Genomic DNA, 24,539 nt, shown 5'->3' with positions numbered 1-24,539 from the left:
GTATTGAGCAAGAAGTTGAACGTATTGACTTCTATTTCACAATTCCACCCAACAGAAAGTAATACTCTATTAATTACACTCTCATGAAAAAAAAAGTTCCACAGCAATATTATTTACCTACATGTATGAAAACATGTTTAACCCCACACGCCCCAGCCCATTAATAACATTGCTGAATAGTGATCCCCAGTCAGTAAGCTCTAGATATAGATTTTTAAGTCTAAGGTACGGACCATTTGATTTGAGGGGGCAGTCTGAGATATTTTAGAGAAAACATTCTGACCCTGATTTTTGCCTTAAACAAAAATTCTGGCCGTATCTGGATTGAAAACAATAATCTTGTCCACTTTTTTGCTATGAGAAAAAAATATTTTCAACAGAATTATTTAGCATTAAAATGAACCTGATTAATAAAAAAACTGGTGTATTTTTTTTTTGAGGGGTTGCATGTGAATCCCATATCTGACCGGAATGTCTGTTTCGCCGAACTGATATTCTGAATACTTTTTTCAATGCCCGACTGCAACCTGCCTGCTGGGTGTGGCCCATATGTCACCATGTGTCGACCGCCATTCACAACTTCATTGTCATTTCCGACTCATTCGTAGCCTTTGGTTGATTTGGAACCCCTCACTTCCCTTTTTGGGTGAAACATTTGGATAAAAATTGCTTGTTTGTCTTTCTTCGTGTCGGTCGTATTGTAAATTTCATTGAATAGCCGTATATCTTGTTTACAACAAGAAATCTGTGAGGTTATGCTAACTAACCATACAACAAACGAGAATTTTCCTTGTCCCTTTTTTACTGACAAATACCACATCAAATATATCAATTAGTACATAGCTTTGGATCCATCCAATCATTTTATAATAGACAATTGATGGAGAGAATACGGCACCAAAAATGTCCAACCCCTACACGTTAACTATAAAATGCATTTTACACTTATTTTATGGTTTTTTAGCCAAAAAAGGTCCAAAAAATTTAATGCTACGCCCCCCCTTTCCAAAATCCTGGATCCGCCCCTGATTCAGGTGTCACAGGTCAAATTTATTCGCTCATTGTGTGTTAATTTACGTTTTTTGATTGAGTTAAGCCTTCCAATTGATATTTTATAGTGTGTTTTTCTATGTTGTGATGTTATACTACTGTTTCAGAAAAGGGAGAAGGTTTGGTACCATTAAAACGTTTAATCCCGCTGCAAATGTTTGCACCTGTCCTAAGTCAGGAATCTGATTACAGTAGTTGTCGTCTGTTTATGTAGTTCATAAGTGTTTCTCGTTTTTCGTTTTTATATAGATTAGACCGTTGGTTTTTCCGTTTGAATGGTTTTACACTAGTAATTTTTTGGGGCCCTTTATAGCTTGCTGTTCGGTGTGAGCTAATGCTCCGTGTTGAAGGCCGTACCTTGACCTATAATGGTTTACTTTTATAAATTGTAACTTGGATGGAGAGTTGTCTCATTGGCACTCATACCACATCTTCCTATATCTAATTAGTGAATGATTATCCATGTCATTACAAATATTAAGGGAACAAAGGGAAGAACCTCTATTTTTCTTCTTCTTAAACTGAGTTTTCCTAACCATGCTAAAGGTAGATTGAAAACACGAGGGATTTAAAGCAACTCATGAGTTCTCATCCGTCTTTACATGAGACATCACATTTTCAGTAATTAATGTAGTTTGGAAGGTACACATACAAATTGAATGCTTAATGTATATATAACAATAACTCTAGGTTTCTTTTTACATCTGTGATGTCATGAGTTCTATCCAATCTCTGTATACAGTTTTTATCAAAAGGCGCATATTCGCTAATAAGTCCAAATTATGGCCGCTTCATATTGTACTGATTCAATTAGGTACGATTCTTCTCTTATACAATTATCCAAGGATTTATATAGTAAGACTTACTATGTAAATCCTGGAATTAACAAATAACACACATTTTCATACGCCAAAATTGGTCGTATGAATCCAAAATAAAGTCTTTCCAGAAATTAGCCTTCAATAATACGCAAAACCCATGTCGTTTAATAAGCACGATAAAAGACCCTATAATATGATGACCAACTGTGTAACTTTTCAAAACAGAGATATATAGGAAAAACAATAACGACAGACAGCAGCTAACAACAACCATGCACTGAATTACAGACTCCTGGCTTGGGACAAACACATCATCAACAATTTGGCAGGGTTAACATTTAGCGAGCACCCAAGTCTCTCCTTACCTAGGACGGCGGTGTTAGTGCAATAATATAGAACAAAGGTCAGTTGAACAAGTGCTTTAACAATCAGATTGATACTAAGTACACAAATTAAAAAAAAAACAACAAAAAACATTTTATCATATCTGTACTATAAAAAAAGCTATAAATGTTTATTTTCCCACACACAATAGTACAGAGAATGATGCTACTACAAGTTGTTGTATCATGGCAAACAACTGAATACAGTGGAGTATGGTACAGCATTCGACAATCGATTGATTCGACAAATGGTACAGTTGATCATATATTTAACTCAGTCAACTGTGTCTTCATATAATGAAGGGAGCACGATCGTATCGATCGCATTCAATCGATACGTTTGTGCCACGGTTGATCAATATAATCAACTCAGTCAACTGCATCTTCATATTATGAACGGAACACGATTGTTTCGATTGTATTCAATTGATACGTTTGCAACGGCTGATCAATGTAATCAACTCGGTCAACTGTATCTTCATGATGAAAAATGAGCAATATCATATCGATCGTATTAAATCGATACGATTGTGCCATGGTTGATCAATATAATCAACTCAATCAACTATAGCTATGACGGCGTGCACAAAGTTGACGGCAACTGTAAAATGCGCTTTTAAAAGTAGTTTTATACAACCGTGTTTAAAATATCTTTAAATAGGAAGTTTTTTTATGATTAAATATTGAATGCTAGCTATTAAAATCCACATTACTAGTAAGGTTATCAAAATTAAATCTATAAAGTATGAAACGACCATAGAGAAAAAACGGCAAAAATAGGTGAAACTTGTAACATTGAATAAGCATAAAATAGAGTTTTTGACCTAAAATTTATACAAATTCAACATATTTTCCCGCATTTTCTTATAATAGAATTTTTCGGATTCGGACTATGACGTCAGACGAAATTCAATGCAACAAAATTCAAAAACGGCCATGGAAGATGAGTTTGGAATGTAGTTCGTTATGTGTAAGAAGTAGTAATTTGGAAGAATTAATATTCGAAAATGTAAGAATCGGTAAGAAAAAATATGTAATTGCTATTTTTCAATTTCGAAATAACTTGATATTCCATATGTGCATAACAAGAAGTTTAAAAATATCTGCAAAATATGAATGATTCGATAGTCCAGGCTGAACACCTGAAAATTTTAAAAGTCCAGCTATTATGTTACAATTTAAAGAAATGACGTTTTAACGCTATTTTCTGAATAGAGTCCACGACATATAGTCGCTTATTATTTCCGTTAGACTGCTCTTAGCATATATTTATTTGTATTTCCGGAATGTGTATTTGCTGCACTTTGTTGTTCGAAAAAAAAAAGAAATAAGTTTACCGTTTATGTTTAAAGTTATGTGAAACTAAGTGTCCAGTGTTTTTGTTACGCGTTTGTTTTCTTGGGAAAAAATGTCGACGTCGTAAATGATTTAAAAGTATTTTGAAGACGTTACGTTTGTAGACTCAGCTATATGCACGCCGTCAATATCTTCATATAATGAACGGAGCACGATCGTTTCGATCGTATCATCAATCGATACGATTTTACCACGGTTGATCAATATAATAAACTCAGTCAACTGTATCTTCATTTTAATCTGGTGTAACACCAGTTTCTGTGTACAGATTAAATAAAACTTACAGTAGTTGTTTACATTCTTGCTTCTTGTTGGATAGTTGTCTCATTGGCAATCATACCACATCTCCTTATTTGTATATTAGTATCAGTAATAGACAAGAACTATATCAAATATACAGAATAAAACCTCAAAAACATGTATATATACAGTTGATTGGAACCCAAAAATTATCTGAAAATCTAAATTTTAATTGTGTTGTGCATTAATGGATCTGTAATTAGCAAGTATTCAACGATACGATTGTGCCACGGTTGATCAATATAATCAACTCATTCAACTGTATCTTCATATTATAAACGATGGTATAAGATTAATCAACTCAGACAATTCTGTTTTGGGTAAGACAACTGCACGACAAGAACCAAGGACACAGCCTACGGCGCAAGATGGAATATTCGATACAGCCTTACCCTAACCCGAACTCTAATTCTAACCCTAACATAACTCTAATCCATGGAAACAGCCTACGCCGTCAGATGGCTTATTAGATACAGCGTGATCATTACCCTAAGCTAACTCTAACCCAAGGACAAAGTATAAGGCGATAGGCGGGACATTGACACAGCCTACGGCGCAATAAGGCATATTGACACAGCCTACGGATCAAGGGTATACTAGTAATAGTTAATTTATTTTTACACAATACGTAACGAGTACATGGAGATTTCAAGATTATACATTTAAATCCATCATTAGAGTCTACTTGTACGCGATAGAAAATATCCCACTGAAAATTCCATTCTAATAGCTCAGGATTATTATTTGTTTTCCATCGTTACGATCGAGTCTTCATCATTAACATATTGAGTTGATTGAATCGATAAACTACGATCGAGAAGTGGTCATAAACAAACTGTGATGGTTGATTCGACAAATGTCGATGCAATGATGTTCAATCGTTATCGATAGTTACAATTGAGACTTCGTCTTAAACAAATTGGATTGATTGAATCGACAAACGATGTTCAATCGTTATCGATAGTTACGATCGAGTAGGGTCATAAAGAAACGTGATGGTGGGTTCGACATATGACGTTCAATCGTTATCGATCGTATATATCGTTACGATTGAGTCTTCATCATAAACAATTTAATTGAGTTGATTGATTCGACAAATGTTGTTCAATCATTATCGATCGTATCTATCGTTACGATCGAATCATCATCATAAACAATTAAGTTGATTGAGTTAACAAACTATGGTAATCAGTTGAGTTGATTGATTCAACAAACGATGGTAATCAGTTGAGTTGATTGATTCAACAAATGTTATTCAATCGTTACCGATCGACACGTTCGTTATAAAGATTTGTTGAAATAATTGAACGGTTAAGTTGTCTATTCAATACATTCTTTTGAACTGAATTGAATTAAAAAAACGCAGGAAAAATCAACTGTTGTCACCAACTGTTCTGTACGACACAATTCATCTGTATAAATATCAATGTATATACATTTTAAATCACATATTTTCTTGGGCATCTACATATTAGCCATAACACAAGTCAAATTTCTAAATTTAAGTTATAGCTTTACGTTTTTATTCTGATTTATTCTTATTTACAATTATCAATCTCAGAATTAAGAAATCTAGTCTTTTGCCCAAAAGATTGCAAAAAGACCGTATATATATCGTTAGTGAGATCGACCAAGGAATATATGATATGATCGAATATGGGACCCATATACACAACACGATATAGATCTAAACCAACTGGAAAGGATCCAATACGAAATATTAATTTGAAAATTTATTGATTCACAAAAATATATATAGGGAAAGAAATGAATGATGTTTGTCCATCTCCTGTAAGTCACACATGCATGTCGTACAATAGTTTTAGTAACAGAGCGCACCTCACTCGGATAATGTCACTTCCGGGAAGGAGGTGTCATGGCGCTGATGAAGTTAAAAAATTCTGAGACATAAATTTCACATTTTGCAAAGAAATAAAAGTCTGTCAGTCGACATGGACTTTATCAAAACCCCAAAGGTAATGAATGAAAAAGTTTGACTCAGGACAAAACGAGGACTGAGAATACATAAACCGCTACCATCAGAAAATTGTTTGTAAATATCCAAAGCAGAGAGCTATGAACAGTTCAATCAGTTGCAATAGTCTAAGCTATTGCCGACATTTAATGCAAAGGAAATTACAAATGAGACAATTTGTTAAAGGAATTGTTACATATTCTTTTAAACCATAACAGCTTAGTCCATATCCTACAAATTTAGAAATGGGTGTGTAATTTTGTCTACAGTGACTCCCCCAATTTGTTTTAAGAGCATAATAATCACGCAGAGTGCAAACTAATAGACCTCATCACCATTTTCCAAAGAAATTGTGAGACTTGAACTGCTGATGTCATACAACAATAATTTGTCTTTTGTGCCATCAGACATCCTTTTGTCTTTTGATGTCAAAATTTTACTGGAACGGCTGTGATGTCTGCTAATAGACCTTATCACTAGGGAATCTGTGACACTTGACCCTAGAATTTGTGACACTTGAACTTTTGACGTCGTACAACAACCACTTTTCCTTTGTGACGTCAGACATTTTCTCTTGTGACATCAAAATTTTAATGGAACCTCTGTGATGTCCAGTAATGGCAGACAAATAGCGATAAGGTGTATGGTGGACAAAGAGCTACAGACAACTTTTAAATTCATCATAAATTTCCGATGTCACAATGCTTATGTTACTATATAACAGTAAAAACAGATTGTTAAATGAGTCTTATACCCCTATTGACCTCGAGGCAACCAATGCAACTCATTCATAAAAAAAACCATCTCTATAGTCTAAGTTTATAGTCCTTATCACCATTTAGGATTTTTGCACCGATATAGTAGTGATATACAAATTCTTTTTTTAATTCAGTAATGAACATAGTTGGTATAGGTATTAAATATTTTAAAGAACATTTTACTCCAAACAACAACAATAATAGCCCTATTTCTCGTATCAAACAAAAGCTAGGAATTTGTTTTTGCCCCGGCTGATAAGGCTGCAAATAATATCATTATTGCTTGACATAAATTTTATATTGAGGTTCTTCAAAAGGAAATCACGAATTCACCAACATTTCAACTGACTCAATTTTTGGAAAATGACATCTATAACCGAATAACATTAAAGCTCCAAATATGTACTGGATTCTGAAACTGCACAAAACACCTTACAAATAAAGATTTATTTCGTCTTCAAGTCATTGTTCCACCACTTAACTGTCTATTCTACTTACTAGTACACTTGGATTAAAAACCTAGTAATTATTCAAATAAAGCCTTTGAAAATAGTGGAATTAATTACTTTTGCAGAGTCAAAAATTTGTTGGAATAAACTTGATAATTTTTATGCTCATATTGGTGATTTCGAATCTGTTCAAAGTTTTGATTTTTATACGACCGCAAAAAAATTTTTGTGGTCGTATATTGGTATGACGTTGGCGTCGTCGTCAGCGTCGTCCAGCGTCTTCGTCTGAAGACACATTAGTTTTCGCACTCTAACTTTAGTTTAAGTGAATGGATCTCAATGAAATTTTACCATAAGGTTCAATACCACAAAAGGAAGGTGGGGATTGATTTTGGGGGTTATGGTACCAACAGTTAAGGAATTAGGGGCCAAAAATAAGCATTTTTATACGACCGCAAAAAAATTTTGAGGTCGTATATTGGTATGACGTTGGCGTCGTCGTCGGCGTTGGCGTCGTCGTCGTCGTCCGGCGTCGTCGTCCGAATACACAATGGTTTTCGCACTCTATCTTTAGTTTAAGTGAATGGATCTCTATGAAATTTTACCATAAGGTTCAATACCACAATAGGAAGGTGGGGATTGATTTTGGGGGTTATGGTACCAACAGTTAAGGAATTAGGGGCCAAAAAGGGGCCGAAAATAAGCACTTTTGTAACTTCCAGACATAACTTGTGTGTTAGCATATGGATCTCTTTGACATTGTACCACAAGATTCCATATCACAAAGGGTCAATGCTGGGATTGATTTTGGGGTTAATTGCCTCAAAATTTTAGGAATAAGGGGCCAAAAGGGGGCAAAAAACAAGCATTTTTCTAGTTTCATGACAATAACTTGTGTGTAAGTGTATGGATCTTTCTGAAATTTTACTACAAGGCTACATTTCACAAAGGGAAAGCTGGAATTAAGTGTTGTGGTAATTGCCCAAAACGTTTAGTAATAAGGGGCCTAAAAGGGGTTTAAAATAAGCATTTTTTAGTTTCTAGACAATAACTTGTGTTCAAGTGTATGGATCTCTCTAAAATTGTATTACAAGGTACCATACCACAAAGGCAAGGCTGTTATTGAGCTTGGTTTGGGGGGAAAGGGGGGTGGGGGTGATGAATCATAAGGGGGGCGGGGGTCAAAAAAGGGGTAATTTTTTTTTTTCCTTTTTTTTTTTGTTTAAAATTTACATTTTAAGTTAGTTATTTTTTATCACGAAGAGAAAGTAGGTGGGGGGTGGTTATGGCTCTAATGTTTAAGGAATAAGGGGAAAAAAGGTTAAAAAACAAGGGTTTCCATTTTAATAGACAAATAATTGAGTAAAGAACATTATTTAAAAGCAGTGTTAGGTTGGTAATTCAAACTCATTTAAATATCTCATCTACACTGCTTTTAAATTATGTAAATTGGAAATTTGCCAATAACTTTATTGTTAATAAATGCATTGGAAATTTGCCAACAATTTTAGTGTAATAAACTTCATTGGAAATTTGCCAATATAAAATTTTGCTGATGAAGGTTTTTTGTTTACCTTTAGCCTTGACTATGAAGTCATTTTCTATTTTTATAGCCTTATGATGTAGTTGAATTATTTAATACTTTTATGATGTGTTTAAATGGGGTTTTATCATGTTTATGGTTGCAAATTTATTGTTTTAGTATAATAAACTCCATTTAAAATTTGCCAATAAAAAAAATTTTTGTTTATTTTTAGCTATAATTATGATGTCATTTTCTATTTTACTTTTATGGTTGCAAAGAAATTTTTATTTTTAGATATTACTGTTAAATGATGCTGATTAAGGTTTTTGCTATGTTTAGCCATGACTATGATGTCATTTTCTATTTTAATATCTGTTATGATGTATTTAAATGGGCTTTTATGGTTACAAAGGAATTTTATTTTTAGATATTACTATAAAATGTTGCTGATGCTGATTAAGGATTTTGTTTATTTTTAGCCATGACTATGATGTCATTTTCTATTTTAATACCTTTATGATGTAATTTCCATTTTTAGATATTACTGTTAAATGATGCTGATTAAGGGTTTTTTGCTATGTTTAGCCATGACTATGATGTCATTTTCTATTTTAATATCTTTATGATGTATTTAAATGGGCTTTTATGGTTACAAAGGAATTTTATTTTTAGATATTACTTTAAATGTTGCTGATTAAGGATTTTTGTTTATTTTTAGCCATGACTATGATGTCACTTTCTATTTTAATACCTTTATGATGTATTTAAATGGGCTCCCATGTATTTAGATTTTTGATTATTTATACATGTTACCAAATTGGTCCACATTGAACAAAAACGGTCCAAATTTCAACTTTATTACATTACATCAAACATTGAATTCTACATATTCTTTGATATATTGAAATTAACAAACAATTTAGTTTATGGATATTCCACCATAATAGGTAAATTAAATTTTTTCCAGTTCTTACACCACATTCATCCTGTGTCAGAAACCTATGCTGTGTCAAATATTTAATGACAATCCAAAGTCATAGCTGTATCAAGCTTGAATTTTGTGTCCATACTTGCCCCAACTGTTCAGGGTTCGACCTCTGCGGTCGTATCAAGCTGCGCCCCAGCGAAGCATTTTATTGTAACTTCCAGACATAACTTGTGTGTAAGTGTATGGATCTCTCTGACATTGTACCACAAGGTTCCATATCACAAAGGGAATGCTGGGATTGATTTTGGGGGGTAATTGTCTCCAAATTTTAGGAATTAGGGGCCAAAAAGGGGCAAAAAACAAGCATTTTTCTAGTTTCATGACAATAACTTGTGTGTAAGTGTATGGATCTCTCTGACATTGTATCACAAGGTTCCATATCACAAAGGGAATGCTGGGATTGATTTTGGGGGTAATTGCCCCCAAATTTTAGGAATTAGGGGCCAAATAGGGGCAAAAAACAAGCATTTTTCTAGTTTCATGACAATAACTTGTGTTCAAGTGTATGGATCTTTATGAAATTGTACTACAAGGTTCCATATCACAAAGGGAAATTTGTGATTGAGTTTGGGGGTAATTGCCCGAAAAGTTTAGGGGCCAAAAATAAGCATTTTTCTAATTTCCAGACAATAACTTGTGTTCAAGTGTATGGATCTCTCTGAAATTGTACTGCAAGGTACCATACCACAAAGGGAAGGCTGGGATTGATTTTGGGGGTAATTGCCTCAATATTTTAGGAATTAGGGGCCATAAAAGGGCAAAAAAACAAGCATTTTTCTAGTTTCAGGACAATAACTTGTGTGTAAGTGTATGGATCTTTATGAAATTGTACTACAAGGTTCCATATCACAAAGGGAAAGCTGGGTTTGAGTTTGGGGGTAATTGCCCTTAACGTTTTGGAATTTGGGGCCAAAAAAGGGGCCAAAAAACAAGCATTTTTCTAGTTTCCAGACAATAACTTGTGTTCAAGTGTATGGATCTCTCTGAAATTGTACTGCAAGGTACCATACCACAAAGGGAAGGCTGGGATTGAGTTTGGGGGTGATGAATCATAAGGGGGTTCAAAAAATTGGGGGGGGGATTTTTTTTTTCCTTTTTTTCTTTAAAATTTACCATTTTAAATTGGTTATTTCTGATTTATATATAAAGCAAATAATAATGATATGGTTTGAATAGGTAAATTAAAAATTTTTAAGTTCTTAGACCACTTTCATTCTGTGTCAGAAACCTATGCTGTGTCAAATATTTAATTACAATCCAAATTCATTGCTGTATCAAGCTTGAATGTTGTTTCCATACTTGCCCCAATTGTTCAGGGTTCGACCTCTGCGGTCGTATCAAGCTGCGCCCCAGCGGAGCATTTTATTCTACCCTATTTACCACTTATATATATAATTATCTCATGTAGAAAAAATTTTACATACCTAATTGAATGGGCATTTAAAAAGTCAGAATGCGATTAACAAATATATATTTTTTTTTTAATTTTGATTTTTTTATTTCCAACAATTAAAACATATACATGTACATGACATACATACAACATATTACATGTAAGATATATACAATTTCATGAATATATGTGTTCAAACTCTTTTAGGTCATTTTTGTCGAGCCTGCAAAATTTATTTCGCAAAAGCGAGACATAGTGATCATAGATTCCGTCGTCAGCGGCGTCAACATTTAGGTTCAGTCTGTGGTTAAAGTTTTTTTTGGATATCAATATCTTTGTCAAACCTACATGAAATTTTATGAAATTGTGACAGAAGGCTTATTTATGACCAAAATACAGTATTAAGGGTAAAATTTTGGAAATATTTATTTTCCTTTTTCCATATTTTACTGATAAATAGACTTAGTTTTTATACAACCGCAAAAAATTTTGCAGTCTAAATTGGTATCACGTCGGTGTCGTCAGCGTCGTCCAAAGACATTTGGTTTCCGGACAATAACTTTAGTAAATGTTAATAGAAATCTATGAAATTTAAACATAAGGTTTATAAAGAGGAAGGTTGGGATTGATTTTGGGGGTTATAGTCCTAACTGTTTAGGAATTAGGCGCCAAAAAGAGGCCCAAATAAGCATTTTTTAGATTCCAGACAATAACTTGTGGAACAATGTATGGATCTCTGAAATTATACCACAAGTTTCCATACCACAAAGGGATGGTTAGGATTGGCTTTGGGGGGTTATGGCTCAAACCATTTAGGAATTAAGGGAAAAAAGGGGGAAAAACAAGGGTTTCCTGGTTAATGGACAATTAAAAAAAAGTACAATGTTAAGTTTGGATTACCTCCCTTACACTGCTTTTAAATTATGTATAAAGAAATGTTGTATTGTCTTAAGGTGATTAGCTGTCAATTTATTTTTAGAAGTTACTATTTGAAAATGCTGATTAAGGAATATTTAACCCTTTCAACGCTATACAGGGCATATGCCCCGATGACGTACGCCGTCCACCACTGCTATTCGCTGCATATGCCGCGATGACAACGGATTTTTCATCCAGCCTCTTAAACCATTCGGTTTTCATTTGTGTCCTCTCTAATTTTTCCTCATATGAATCGAGGATATACAAGGTCCCAGTTGTGCTTGAAATCCCGGGAATTTTTATGGTAAAATCATGCAGTAGAAGGAAAATAAAAACAAATATTTTGACAAATGCAAATGGCGGAAATCGAAAAAAGACACTGTAAATATGGAAATATTTCAGCATTTCTATGGCGAAACTGACAACGAGGATTAGTTAAAAGGTTTCCCGTTATCTCAATGTGTTTATTACATTCAATTCGTGTGGGAAATATGATTTGATCGATCTTTACGAGACCAGGAACATATATATTGACGGGACTTGACACTACCTGATTGTAGTCGATTTTATCGTCGTGCCATAGTTAATAAAGATACGATACAGAAACGGACATGTGTTAAAAACGGACTCGCTATTATCCTAATAATTTCTTATATTATCAATTAAATGTCATTCAAACTAGTTTTATAGTGATGCTAGTGTATCAAACTTGTATTCTGTCACTTCAAATTTGTTAAAATCGCAAGCATTTCATCACAGAATTGTGCAGAATGCAAACCAGGTAATAAAAAAATGGCGGCCATTGCCGCGATGATTTACAAATTCCCAAACTATTATAAAACACTTCACATCAAATAAATCAAACTTATTTTGGTAATTTTATATGACAAAATATATCTACTAAATGATAAAACTTGTATTTATTTACAATTAGAGTTATGTGGTTTATTTGTTGAGCAGTTCTGATAGTTTTTCAGTCAGACGCTACCAAAATCCGTAAATCTTGGGAAGTCTCGGGGAGTCCGAGATTTTATCAATTTTATACTGAAAAGCGTATCAGATTCATTTCCCGTTAGATATACTGTTCCCAGACGAGACGTAGAAAAAGGGGGGAAATGGAGGTTGACTGAAAATTATTCAAAATTCAGCACAAATACAATAATTTACACCTTTTATCTGTTAATTACCTGAAAATGCAGGTAGCCTGATAAAAACTTTACTAAAATAATTGCATAACATTACAGTTCATGCTCTCCTGAGCATTTTTCATGCACTAACTTTGTCTGTATCTCTTATAATAAAAAAGATACAGCAGTCTGAAAAGGAATATATACTGGTCTAATGAATGAACACAAAAAAAAAATGCAGCAGCAGCAGCCATTTTTCTATTTTTTATGTAGCGTTGAAAGGGTTAATATATTAATTTTAGCCATGATTATGTATGTCCTTTTCTATTTTAAGATTTTTATGATTTTTTTTTTAAATGGGTATTTATGGTTGCAAACTCCATTGGAAATTTGAATTGAGATTATGACCATATCTTGAGGGAAAGAATTTTTTTTTTTGGAAAAAGGGGGGGGGGGGGGGGGGGGGGGTAAAAAAGAAATTATGAGGGGGGGACAATTTTTTCTCATTTCAGATTTCAGAAATTAAAAAGAAAATTTCTTCAAATATTTTTTTTTTTGGGGGGGTGGGGGTCAATTCGCAACAGCATAGTGAATTGCTCAAAAACAAAAAAATTGAATATAAATTCAAATCATATAACCAATTCTAAGTTCTTCGACTACAGTTATTCTGTGTCAGAAACCTATTATGTGTCAAATATTTAATTACAATCCAAATTCAGACCTGTATCAAGGGCGAATATTGTGTCCATTTTTGCCCCAACTGTTCAGGGTTGGACCTCTGCGGTCGTATCCAGCTGCGCTCAGCGAAGCATTTTATTTGCAGAGTTATGGTTCTTGGACTTAAAAATTTTGCTCAAATAATCAGTTTTCCACACTTGTTTTAGTCCCCTAGCGACGAAGTAGAAGGGGACTTTAGGTTTGCACTCTGTCCGTCTGTCCGTCCGTCAGTCCGGCAAAATCAGTTTTCCACACTTTTTTTCTTCGTTCTTGAAGATATTGATTTGATATTTGGTATATAGTTTTGCCATGCCAAGTTATAGATCAAGTTCAAATTTTGTTCCATAACTCTGGACCATATCTAATGTTAGAGTACTATAACTATGTTAAACCATATTTCTGTACAAAGAGAGATAACTCATTTTTTAAAAGACATTCTTTGGTAAATTATTTAAAGAATTTTTTGGCAGGTTTGTTTGTTATTTTGTATAAATTAATTTTCTGAATGCTATATATATATAAAAAAAAGTATGAAGTGAAATCCTTTAATTAGATAATATATTTTTATTAATGTATGTATTACATTACATTGTGTAGATAAAAATTGTTGACATTTTATAGATAAGTTACAAATCTATATTAGTTTGTGACAAATAAAAGAAAAAATATTTGGAACTATTAATTATATTTGATTATAATTTGAAAATAGATATACACTGTATTACATCATATCTAATTTTAGAGAACTATTAATCATATCTGATGTTAAAGTGTTTTCCACACCTTTTTTCATCATGCTTGAAGATATTGATTGATAATTGGTATATAGTTTTATCATGACAAGTTATACAGATCAAGTTCGAAATTTGGTTTCGGTCTGGTAATTTTGTACAGAGTTATGGTCCTTGGACTTGAAAAATTCACTCATTTAATCAGTTTTCCACACTGTTTTTAGTCATGCTTGAAGATATTGACTTGATATTTTCTTTTTGTTTACACCATGACAAGTTATAGAACAAGTTAGCTTTTTGTTCCAGTATAATGAATTTTTACCCGGTAAGGGACTATGTATTGCCATGCAATACTCTCAGAATGCTTGTTCGTCACACTTTAAGACACTGACTTAATATTTATTATATAGTTTACATCATGACAAGTTATAGATCAAGTTAGCATTTTCTTCCAGTATAATGAATTCTTAACCGGTAGGGGACTATGTATTGCCATGCAATACTCTCAGAATGCTTGTTATACGACCGCAAAAAAATTTTTCGTCGTCGTCGTCGTCGTCCGAATACACATTAGTTTTCGCACTCTAACTTTAGTTTAAGTGAATGGATCTCAATGAAATTTTACCATAAGGTTCAATACCACAAAAGGAAGGTGGGGATTGATTTTGGGGGTTATGGTACTAACAGTTAAGGAATTAGGGGCCAAAAGGGGCCAAAAATAAGCATTTTTGTAACTTCCAGACATAACTTGTGTGTAAGTGTATGGATCTCTCTGACATTGTACCACAAGGTTCCATATCACAAAGGGAATGCTGGGATTGATTTTGGGGATAATTGCCTCCAAATTTTAGGAATTGGGGGCCAAAAAGGGGCAAAAAACAAGCATTTTTCTAGTTTCATGACAATATCTTGTTTGTAAGTGTATGGATCTTTATGAAATTGTACTACAAGGTTCCATATCACAAAGGGAATACTGGGATTGATTTTTGGGGTAATTTCCTCCAAATTTTAGGAATTAGGGGCCAAAAAGGGGCCAAAAACAAGCATTTTTCTAGTTTCATGACAATAACTTGTTTGTAAGTGTATGGATCTTTATGAAATTGTACTACAAGGTTCCATATCACAAAGGGAAGGCTGGGATTGATTTTGGGGGTTTTCCCTCAAAATTTTAGTAATTAGGGGCCATAAAAGGGCAAAAAAAACATGCATTTTTCTAGTTTCAGGACAATAACTTGTGTGTAAGTGTATGGATCTTTATGAAATTGTACTGCAAGGTTCCATATCACAAAGGGAAAGCTGAAATTGAGTTTGGGGGTAATTGCCCTAAACGTTTAGGAATTTGGGGCCAAAAAGGGGCCAAAAAACAAGCATTTTTCTAGTTTCCAGACAATAACTTGTGTTCAAGTGTATGAATCTCTCTGAAATTGTACTGCAAGGTACCATACCACAAAGTGAAAGCTGGGATTGAGTTTGGGGGTGATGAATCATAAGGGGGTTCAAAAAATTGGGGGGGGGATTTTTTTTTTCCTTTTTTTTCTTTAACATTTTCCATTTTAAATTGGTTATTTCTGATTTATATATAAAAGCAAATAATAATGATATGGTTTGAATAGGCATACATGTGAACCTCCCGACGGGAGTACAATAATCCCGTTTTCAGGGGTCTCCTCCCGACCTCCCGTTGAAGAGGAAAAAATCCCGTGTATGAAATTTTTCATGAATGAAAAATTTCTGCCCAACATATCATCTCAGGCATCTGGTGTAACTGACATTACCTGAAGTTATATTTTACCTGTAAATCAATTAACATGCATAATTATATGGCTTCACTTGTCAGCTTGGGTGTCAAACATACAGGTAATCAACGATTTTTACCTCAGGCTAACTGCCGTTGTGTAACAAAAACTGTGTATTTATTGGGTTACTTCCCTTGATTTATCCTGTTTGAAGTTACTTTCCTTTTAATAATGAAAATTTTTAAAAGAATATAAATAAAATATAAATTGAACAAATAATCATAAAAGGATGGTTATTAAATGATTTTAAATGTCTTAGGACAAATAAAAAAATAATAATTTGAAAATTATTTGAGGATTCTAGACTTCCTTTCAAGGCTTAAATTGAAATTTATATAATAACTATGACCCTAATTTTACAGATAAAATGATTTTCTGAGTTTGCAAATAAAAACTATTTGCAAGAGAAAAAAAAAAAATAAAAACTATTTGCAGATAGCTAAACAAATGCTCTGGTTGCAATGATTGTTTTATAGAATATGAAGTAAAAAATTTAAAGAACATACTGAAAAAAAACAATGTTAGATTGAACATGTAGAATATAAAGATGGAGAAACTTTATAAGTACAAGGGTACTATAAACATAATAAATTGGATGGAAAGTTGAAGAAAACACACTTTAAAAGACCATTTTTACAGCACACGGTTACATTTACAACAAAATTAATGTCGATTAAAAACCTCCTGATCTGAGTCCTAATCTCCTGACCAAAATTTCCCAATCTCCTGATCTGAGTTTCACAGTCCATCACATGTATGAATAGGTAAATTGAAAATTTTTAAGTTCTTAGACCACTTTCATTCTGTGTCAGAAACCTATGCTGTGTCAAATATTTAATTACAATCCAAATTCAGTGCTGTATCAAGCTTGAATGTTGTGTCCATACTTGCCCCAACTGTTCAGGGTTCGACCTCTGCGGTCGTATCAAGCTGCGCCCCAGCGGAGCATTTTATTCATCTTGAAACAGAAACCATTTAATGTCTCACAGGTAGTAAACAGCATGGCTGTCACAGGTGTTCATGTAACTATAAACGAAATAAAAAAAGAAGAAAAATCAGAACTATAAATTTTTTGTATAGCTTTAATGTTCTATAAGAAATTCCTTATGTGACCATGATTGGCAACCTAGAAAACTACCACTTTTATTAATATGCAGGCCAAGGACTAAGTATTGGTAATTCATTAAAAATCTGAGCCTGAGGAATATTTTATGGCCAAGATATTTGATTAACAGGTAAAAATCTATCAACCTGTCTTCCTTGCTTGAAATCACATTATGAACTGTACAGCATATAAAATGACCTCCATACTCCATAGACGTCTTGATTCTCAAAACCTATTAAAGCTTCTAAAGATGTTCCCTAATGACACATTCAGTAATATGAGTTAACAGATGTATTCATATTTATTCAAAGAATATTGTAAGAAAATTTGTTCCGACCTCAATGAAAATGTATGGGTAGAAAGTTACTCTTTTGGGAGAAATGTATTGTTAGAGATTATTCTTTGGGGAAATTATATTCTGTCGGAGACATTTCTAGAATCTTGGGTTAATTGTATAGGACTACAATATATCCATTTACAACTTGTCAGTGACAGATGTCAGAGGTCAACATGGGTCAAGGGAATAGAGTGTTTTTAGTTCATTTCATATTTCTTTGAATTGCTTCAAGGGAAGCAGTATTTCTAAATTGGACCTATGATTTTTGAATGTCCCCTTTGTATATTTGAGCAATCTATTTTGATACTATTAGGTATATACCAGTATTTAGACAATTGTGTTTTATGCTTTCTTTCATTAAAAAACTGTGTTTTGAAAGTAGTAATAGAAAAGGAAAAAGATTTTTGGTATCTTATGTTAATACATGTAAAAATATTAGTGTTAAATTCTTGTTCTGAGTTAAAAAATAATTTTTGTTTACATAACTGTATTGCTGAAAGTTAAATATGCACGAATAAAACAGACCAAATTTTTCCATTAAAAGTTTGCATCTGACTGTGTCTAATCAAGTATAGAATACTCTTCATTAATCAAAGATTAGAACATTTCTGATATCACAGAATTGTACATATGTTGGAGAGTCGTCATACAAAATGGAATGCAAATGATTTCCCGGTTAAACACGATAAATACAGTATTGTGGTATTTGTGAAGAATAATCAATATGGAACAAGTCACTGTTGTTACGATCTTCGGACAGTAAATCCTGGAGCTCTAATGATTACTTATGGTACTATAAACATAATATAGTACAGACGAGGGTTCAAATTGGAAAAAATTGTTTGTATGGATCAATTGAAACAATAAAATTTCTTCAAAATGAGCTGTGTGTTGTGTAGAGTTGTAGATATGTTAGAGTTCTCAGTTGAGACTTGGCTTTTTAGTTATATTTAAACTTCTTCTCTACCTTTGTTACCTGCCTGGCCCAAAGAGGAAGCTGGTCTAATAACCGCTCAACTCAGTCCATCTGTCTTTCAGTCTGCTTGAATTTAAACTTTTGTCAAAGTTTTCTTGGCTTCTATGAAAGGGAATGACTGAATATTTGTATTGCAGCTTGATAATGTTGAGTTGTAGTGGTAAGAAATATTTACATCTGCTGTGTAGACACTTTCTGTTTGACGATAGTTTGAAATTTAACAACACTCATTGTACAAGGCAAATTTTCGACAAAGTGTTCTTGGCTTCTTTGAAGAGGGTTTTAAGATTTGGTCTGCAGCTAATGTTAAGTTGTAGCAATTTTTACATTGGCCGTGTAGCCACTTCGATAGTTTGAAATTTCAGCAACACTCATTGTACAAGGACATTTTTTTTTTAAGTGAATGATTTTAATATTTGGTCTTGAAATGATCATTTTTGCTCCGGTTTGCATGGTACCTCAATCAGTTGCATGCAGCAACACAGGTCCAGACTTGGTATTGGTCTTGTTTTGTGTGAAAACACAAGATAGATGTGGGTTGGGTGTTAAACATGGTAAACCCTGCTTCATTCTGTATGTGCCTGTGATTCAGTGATTTGTTACTGTCTATCTGATTTGTTTTTTCGTTTGTTGTACATATACTAGTATTGTACATAAAATTGAGCCGTTAGTTTTCTTGTATGAATCATTTTACATTATGTCATGTCAGGGCCTTTTATAGCTTGCTATGTCAGAATTATGTGTTCTGTTCATTGGTGACGGCAATACAATGACCTATACATGCTATAGCTGATAACATCTGCATCATTTGGACTCTAGTAGATAGTTGTCTCATTGGCAATCAAACCACATCTCCTTATCTTATATTCTTTAGATCATACCCAGGTCTAACAATTCATTATTAATATATATGCTCAGGTATCCAATTTACAATTTTATATACAGTCTGATGTTTCTTTTAGACTTCAAGAATTTAGTCAAACCTTCATAAATTTTTTTGAAGCTTTGACAAAAGTATTTTTATGGTTAAGAAATAACATCTGAAGCAAATTTTGATTTTTTCCTCTTCATTTCCAATGTTTTATTAAGTCTCCCAAACGAAGTTTGGGAAGACTTATTGTTTTTGCTCAGTTCTTATTATTATTATTATTCTTCTTCCTCTTCCTCTTCCTCTTCCTCTTCCACCGCTTTTAAATTTGAACTTACCGCACCCGTTCTCCAAAACCGCTTGTCAGATTAACTTAGGGTTTCACAATATGTTAGACTAACATGTCTAGTGGTGCAATCAGGGTTTTGTTTGTGCAATGGGGTTTATAAAGGGGTACTTTGAGGGGCAAAAAGAAAAGAGGGTTTTACTATAGAACCCTATGGGATTTTATTTTTTTAAATTTTCAAATGATTATAAATTGAAAACCGTTTGTAATAGACACAATCTTTTTAATTGAGAATGTTCTAAATGATAAAACCCATTAAATGAAATACAGGGTTAGTCCCCAGGGGTCACCCCCACCCCCTGCCATTTAAGAAAGTTCTAATACCTTGTAAGTGGTCAAGATCCCCACCCCTAATCCATATATATTCTGCTTTGTCATGCTAAGATGGTTTGAATGATATACAGGGTTAGTCCCCAGGGGTCATCCCGACCCCCTGCCATTTGAGAAAGTTCTAATATCTTGTAAATGGTCGAGATCCCCACCCCTAAACCATATATATTCTGGTTTGTCATGCTAAGATGGTTTGAATGATATACAGGGTTAGTCCCCAGGGGTCATCCAGACCCCCTGCCATTTGAGAAAGTTGTAATATCTTGTAAATGGTCGAGATCCCCACCCCTAAACCATATATATTCTGGTTTGTCATGATAAAGCACATCAAATGAAATACAGGGTTAGTCCCCAGGGGTCACCCCCACCCCATGCCATTTAAGAAAGTTCTAATATCTTGTAAGTGGTCAAGATCCCCACCCCTAAACCATATATATTCTGGTTTGTCATGCTAAGATGGTTTGAATGATATACAGGGTTAGTCCCCAGGGGTCATCCCGACCCCCTGCCATTTGAGAAAGTTGTAATATCTTGTAAATGGTGGAGATCCCCACCCCTAAACCATATATATTCTGGTTTGTCATGATAAAGCACATGAAATGATATACAGGGTTAGTCCCCAGGGGTCACCCCCACCCCATGTCATTTAAGAAAGTTCTAATGTCTTGAAAGTGGTCAAGATCCCCACCCCTAAACCATATATATTCTGGTTTGTCATGCTAAGATGGTTTGAATGATATACAGGGTTAGTCCCCAGGGGTCATCCCAACCCCCTGCCATTTGAGAAAGTTTTAATATCTTGTAAGTGGTCAAGATCCCCAACCCTAAACCATATATATTCTGGTTTGTCATGATAAAGCACATCAAATGAAATACAGGGTTAGTCCCCAGGGGTCACCCCCACCCCCTGCCATTTAAGAAAGTTCTAATATCTTGTAAATGGTCGAGATCCCCACCCCTAAACCATATATATTCTGGTTTGTCATGCGAAGATTGTTTGAATGATATACAGGGTTAGTCCCCAGGGGTCATCTCGACCCCCTGCCATTTGGAAAAGTTCTAATATCTTGTAAATGGTTGAGATCCCCACCCCTAAACCATATATATTCCTGTTCCTCATGTCTCGAACATTTGAATGACGTATAGGGTCAGTCCCCAGGTGTTCCCCCCACCCCCAATGTTCTAATATCTTGTAAATGGTCGAGATCCCCACCCCTAAACCATATATATTCTGGTTTGTCATGCCAAGATGATTTGAATGATATACAGGGTCAGTCCCCAGGCATCAATAATGCATATAACTTTACTGGACCAAACCAATTTTCACTGGACTTTGCCCAATGTCAGGCGACCCTGGGAATGACAAATTATGGGAGCTTCGTTTGGGAGACTTCGTAACAGCATCCTGTTACAATCATTTCTTGTTGATAGATGGACTAAGCTGGTTTTTTTTTTTGCAGTTTACATTTACATAATACACAGTCTCAGGGGCTTAATTTTTTAGACATGTCTTTAACTTTTGTTAAACATCCATAAAATATTAAAAAATTGGATAAAAACTACTTCGATTAATTTGTGATCTTGATTCAGGCTTGAGGAAAGTATTAAAGGGAATCAGAAAAATGTGCTTTTATCAATATTTTTATTGACAATTCTTATAGTTTATTGTCTAAGCTGAGCTTCTTTTTTTTCACATCTGTGGACAGTGCCGAATATATACCAATATCTCTGATGAAATCATGAATGCAGTGATTCATTAAGACCTGGTTAAATGTTTGGGACGTTATTAGGTATGATAGAATCTTGTAACAAATCTGACCAATCAATACATCGTTTGTTAAGATTGTCGATCAATAAGGCAAACATTTTCTCTGATGATAGCAGAATCGGTCATGCTTATGGAAGTGTCTTGAGATGGTATTCAATATCGGAATATGAAATTATAAGTTTTACCATTTTATTAATTTTAGATTTACTACAGGAACTATTTAAAATTAAATTTTGATAGATGAATTGTCAGATTTAAAATATTTTTGGATTGAGACAAAAGTCAGCAATTTTTTTTTGCACTGTATAAAATTATTGGAAAAAATAAATCTATGAACTTGGTAAAAACAGTTTAAAACAAGTGAATAAGTGATAATTTGTGGTGTTGTAACTCTTTCTGTGTCATTTCCTGTCAATCAAGACTATTATTGGTATTGATGATTTAATGGTACAATCAATTTCGCTTTTACTTTTACTTCATTGCAACTCCGCTGAGATTTTTACTTAAGTAAATTAATTATTTACGGAGGAGGATATTGTAAACTTTCTTGCTTTTTAAAGCTTTTTAGTGTAAATAGCAGCCTGTGATAGTGGCAGAAATAAAAAACCAGCGGAGTTGAATATCTTGTATTGTTGTGGATGTTTGAGAAGTGCACAAACTTCAGGGATAGATTCACATTAATTTAAACAAAACTGTTTTACATTTAGAATTCATTGATTAAAGAGTGTCAAACAGGATTCAATTGATACTCGTAGATTTTGCCATTATGGGACATTGATATAATTGAAAGCCAATAAACAACCTCACCGATTAATTGAAATTTGTATATCTATTGAAATATTAAAATTAAATAAATGAATGTGTTAGAATGGACACAAGAAAAACTAGAAACTCTAGAGTATATTGCTCACACATGGATTCATGATATGGGTAATGTGTTGGATTTACATTTTCCATCGGAAAATTCTATAAATAGAAGGGTAAGATTCAACGAGCTATCTCAAGAAAGCTTTTTAATGCTTATATTATTTAATTGCAACATTGTTGATGTTTAGAAATATCAGAACAATATTTTACTTGTGCATATATACATATTAATTTCAATGTTAGCTTGGTACATGTATACTGTATGTTGCTTTAGTATATATTTATATGTTGATAAATTAAAATACTCTTGCTAAATAAAAGTGTTTTGCTCTATTTTTTTCTGTAGATAGATTATGCGTTTTGTCATATAATAAATATTTTTATGTTTTTTGCTAAATGTATGATACCCTACTCAGTTGGTCCCAACATTGTCAAATACAGATGATCAAAAAGTTTATCTGATCCTTATTGTTATTAAAACTCATGTCATGAATCAGACCCCTTACAATGTTTCTGAAAATTGACAATTGGAAATGGACATTGAAAGAATAGAAATAACTATAAACACTGAATCACCTAAATCAGGCATAAAGACAGATTTTGGTTACATTTTTTAAAATATCTTCTTGCTATTCATGTATATAAATTTTTCTTTCAGACTGCTTGTGAGTTTAAGGAAATTATGGTAATTTTTTCTTAAAAAATATTCTTCATTAACAGTTCCTATTCATTGAAACCCCTTAAACATATTAGACCATATTTTGCATATTGGGTCATATTGCTTCAACAGTCTAAGTTTTAGCATGAATATGTAAACACTTGAATTTCTGGAAAATTAATTTAAAAAATGCACCAGCTTCTGAAATTAACTGTTTAGAAATAAACGGCTGATTTGCTTCCATGTTCAGTTGCTGCTAATATTTATAGTAATCAGGAATTTGCAGCTTTATCATATTTTTCATGTACATTTATCAAAACTATAAAAGTCTATATATATATTCTAAATTATTTAGCTTGAATTTGACTTTAAAAAAATATATAGATGAGTTTTCCCCCTTATTTGCAAGAAGTACTGGTTCTCTGGATCCCCATTAACCAAAGTTTGAGGAAATATGTCTGGAATTGCACATCATTCAATATACAAATATTATCAGCTTTATAATCAAGTTTAGTTGAAAATATATGAAGTAGATTAAGCAGTTAAAGTTAAATATTGTATTCAATGAATGGGTATTAAACATTGTCAATTAAATTATAATTTTAAGAGCCTAATCAAAAAGTGACTTTCAGTAAAACTTTTCAATCATTCATTAGTGGCATAATGATAACAAAATAAGGTAATTGGCTCATCTGCTTGCATGAAAAATGGAAAATCATAGAATGGTTCGTTCCTATCAGAAAAGGGATTTAGAATATGCTGTTGCTTGTATACAATAATATTAAGCAGGAAAGGCAAATTAGTGATCATATCAAAAGAAATACCATCATACATGTAGAGTAGAGATTGGTGGAGGAGCCTCCAATACTAAAGATTGATTGTAGATACTTCAAAATCAGACAAGGGGACCTAAAATCTTGGAGAGGCCATTGGAAATGATAGTTTTTCTTGTCAGAATGTATGTTTCTTTGAAAAATTTGACCCTGGAATTAAATGT

At 33.4% G+C, this 24,539-nt stretch overlaps 1 protein-coding gene and 1 long non-coding RNA gene across 4 annotated transcripts in view; both read left to right on the top strand.

The window, feature by feature from the left end:
• Positions 1 to 5,773: 5,773 nt before the first annotated feature.
• The window catches only part of LOC127714346 (myotubularin-related protein 6-like), a 77,496-nt gene continuing 58,730 nt past the window's right edge, over positions 5,774 to 24,539 (top strand). For 2 of the 3 annotated variants that reach the window (XM_052220405.1, XM_052220407.1), the window contains exons 1-2: positions 5,774 to 5,886; positions 23,543 to 23,569. In XM_052220405.1, the coding sequence (XP_052076365.1) occupies positions 5,863 to 5,886; positions 23,543 to 23,569 (51 nt within the window). In that variant the 5' untranslated portion in view covers positions 5,774 to 5,862. The remainder of the gene's footprint in view (positions 5,887 to 23,542; positions 23,570 to 24,539) is intronic. The other variant, XM_052220406.1, reaches the window with a different exon arrangement.
• On the top strand, positions 8,275 to 16,685 carry LOC127714352 (uncharacterized). The gene is made up of 2 exons (XR_007987696.1): positions 8,275 to 9,977; positions 15,282 to 16,685. It is a non-coding gene; the product is annotated as an uncharacterized LOC127714352 (long non-coding RNA).

Source organism: Mytilus californianus, unplaced genomic scaffold, assembly GCF_021869535.1.
Source record: "Mytilus californianus isolate M0D057914Y unplaced genomic scaffold, xbMytCali1.0.p SCAF_9, whole genome shotgun sequence".
In the NCBI taxonomy this organism is placed as follows: domain Eukaryota; kingdom Metazoa; phylum Mollusca; class Bivalvia; order Mytilida; family Mytilidae; genus Mytilus; species Mytilus californianus.
Note: the sequence above shows the minus strand (reverse complement) of the source record. Positions and strands in the feature narration are given on the sequence as shown.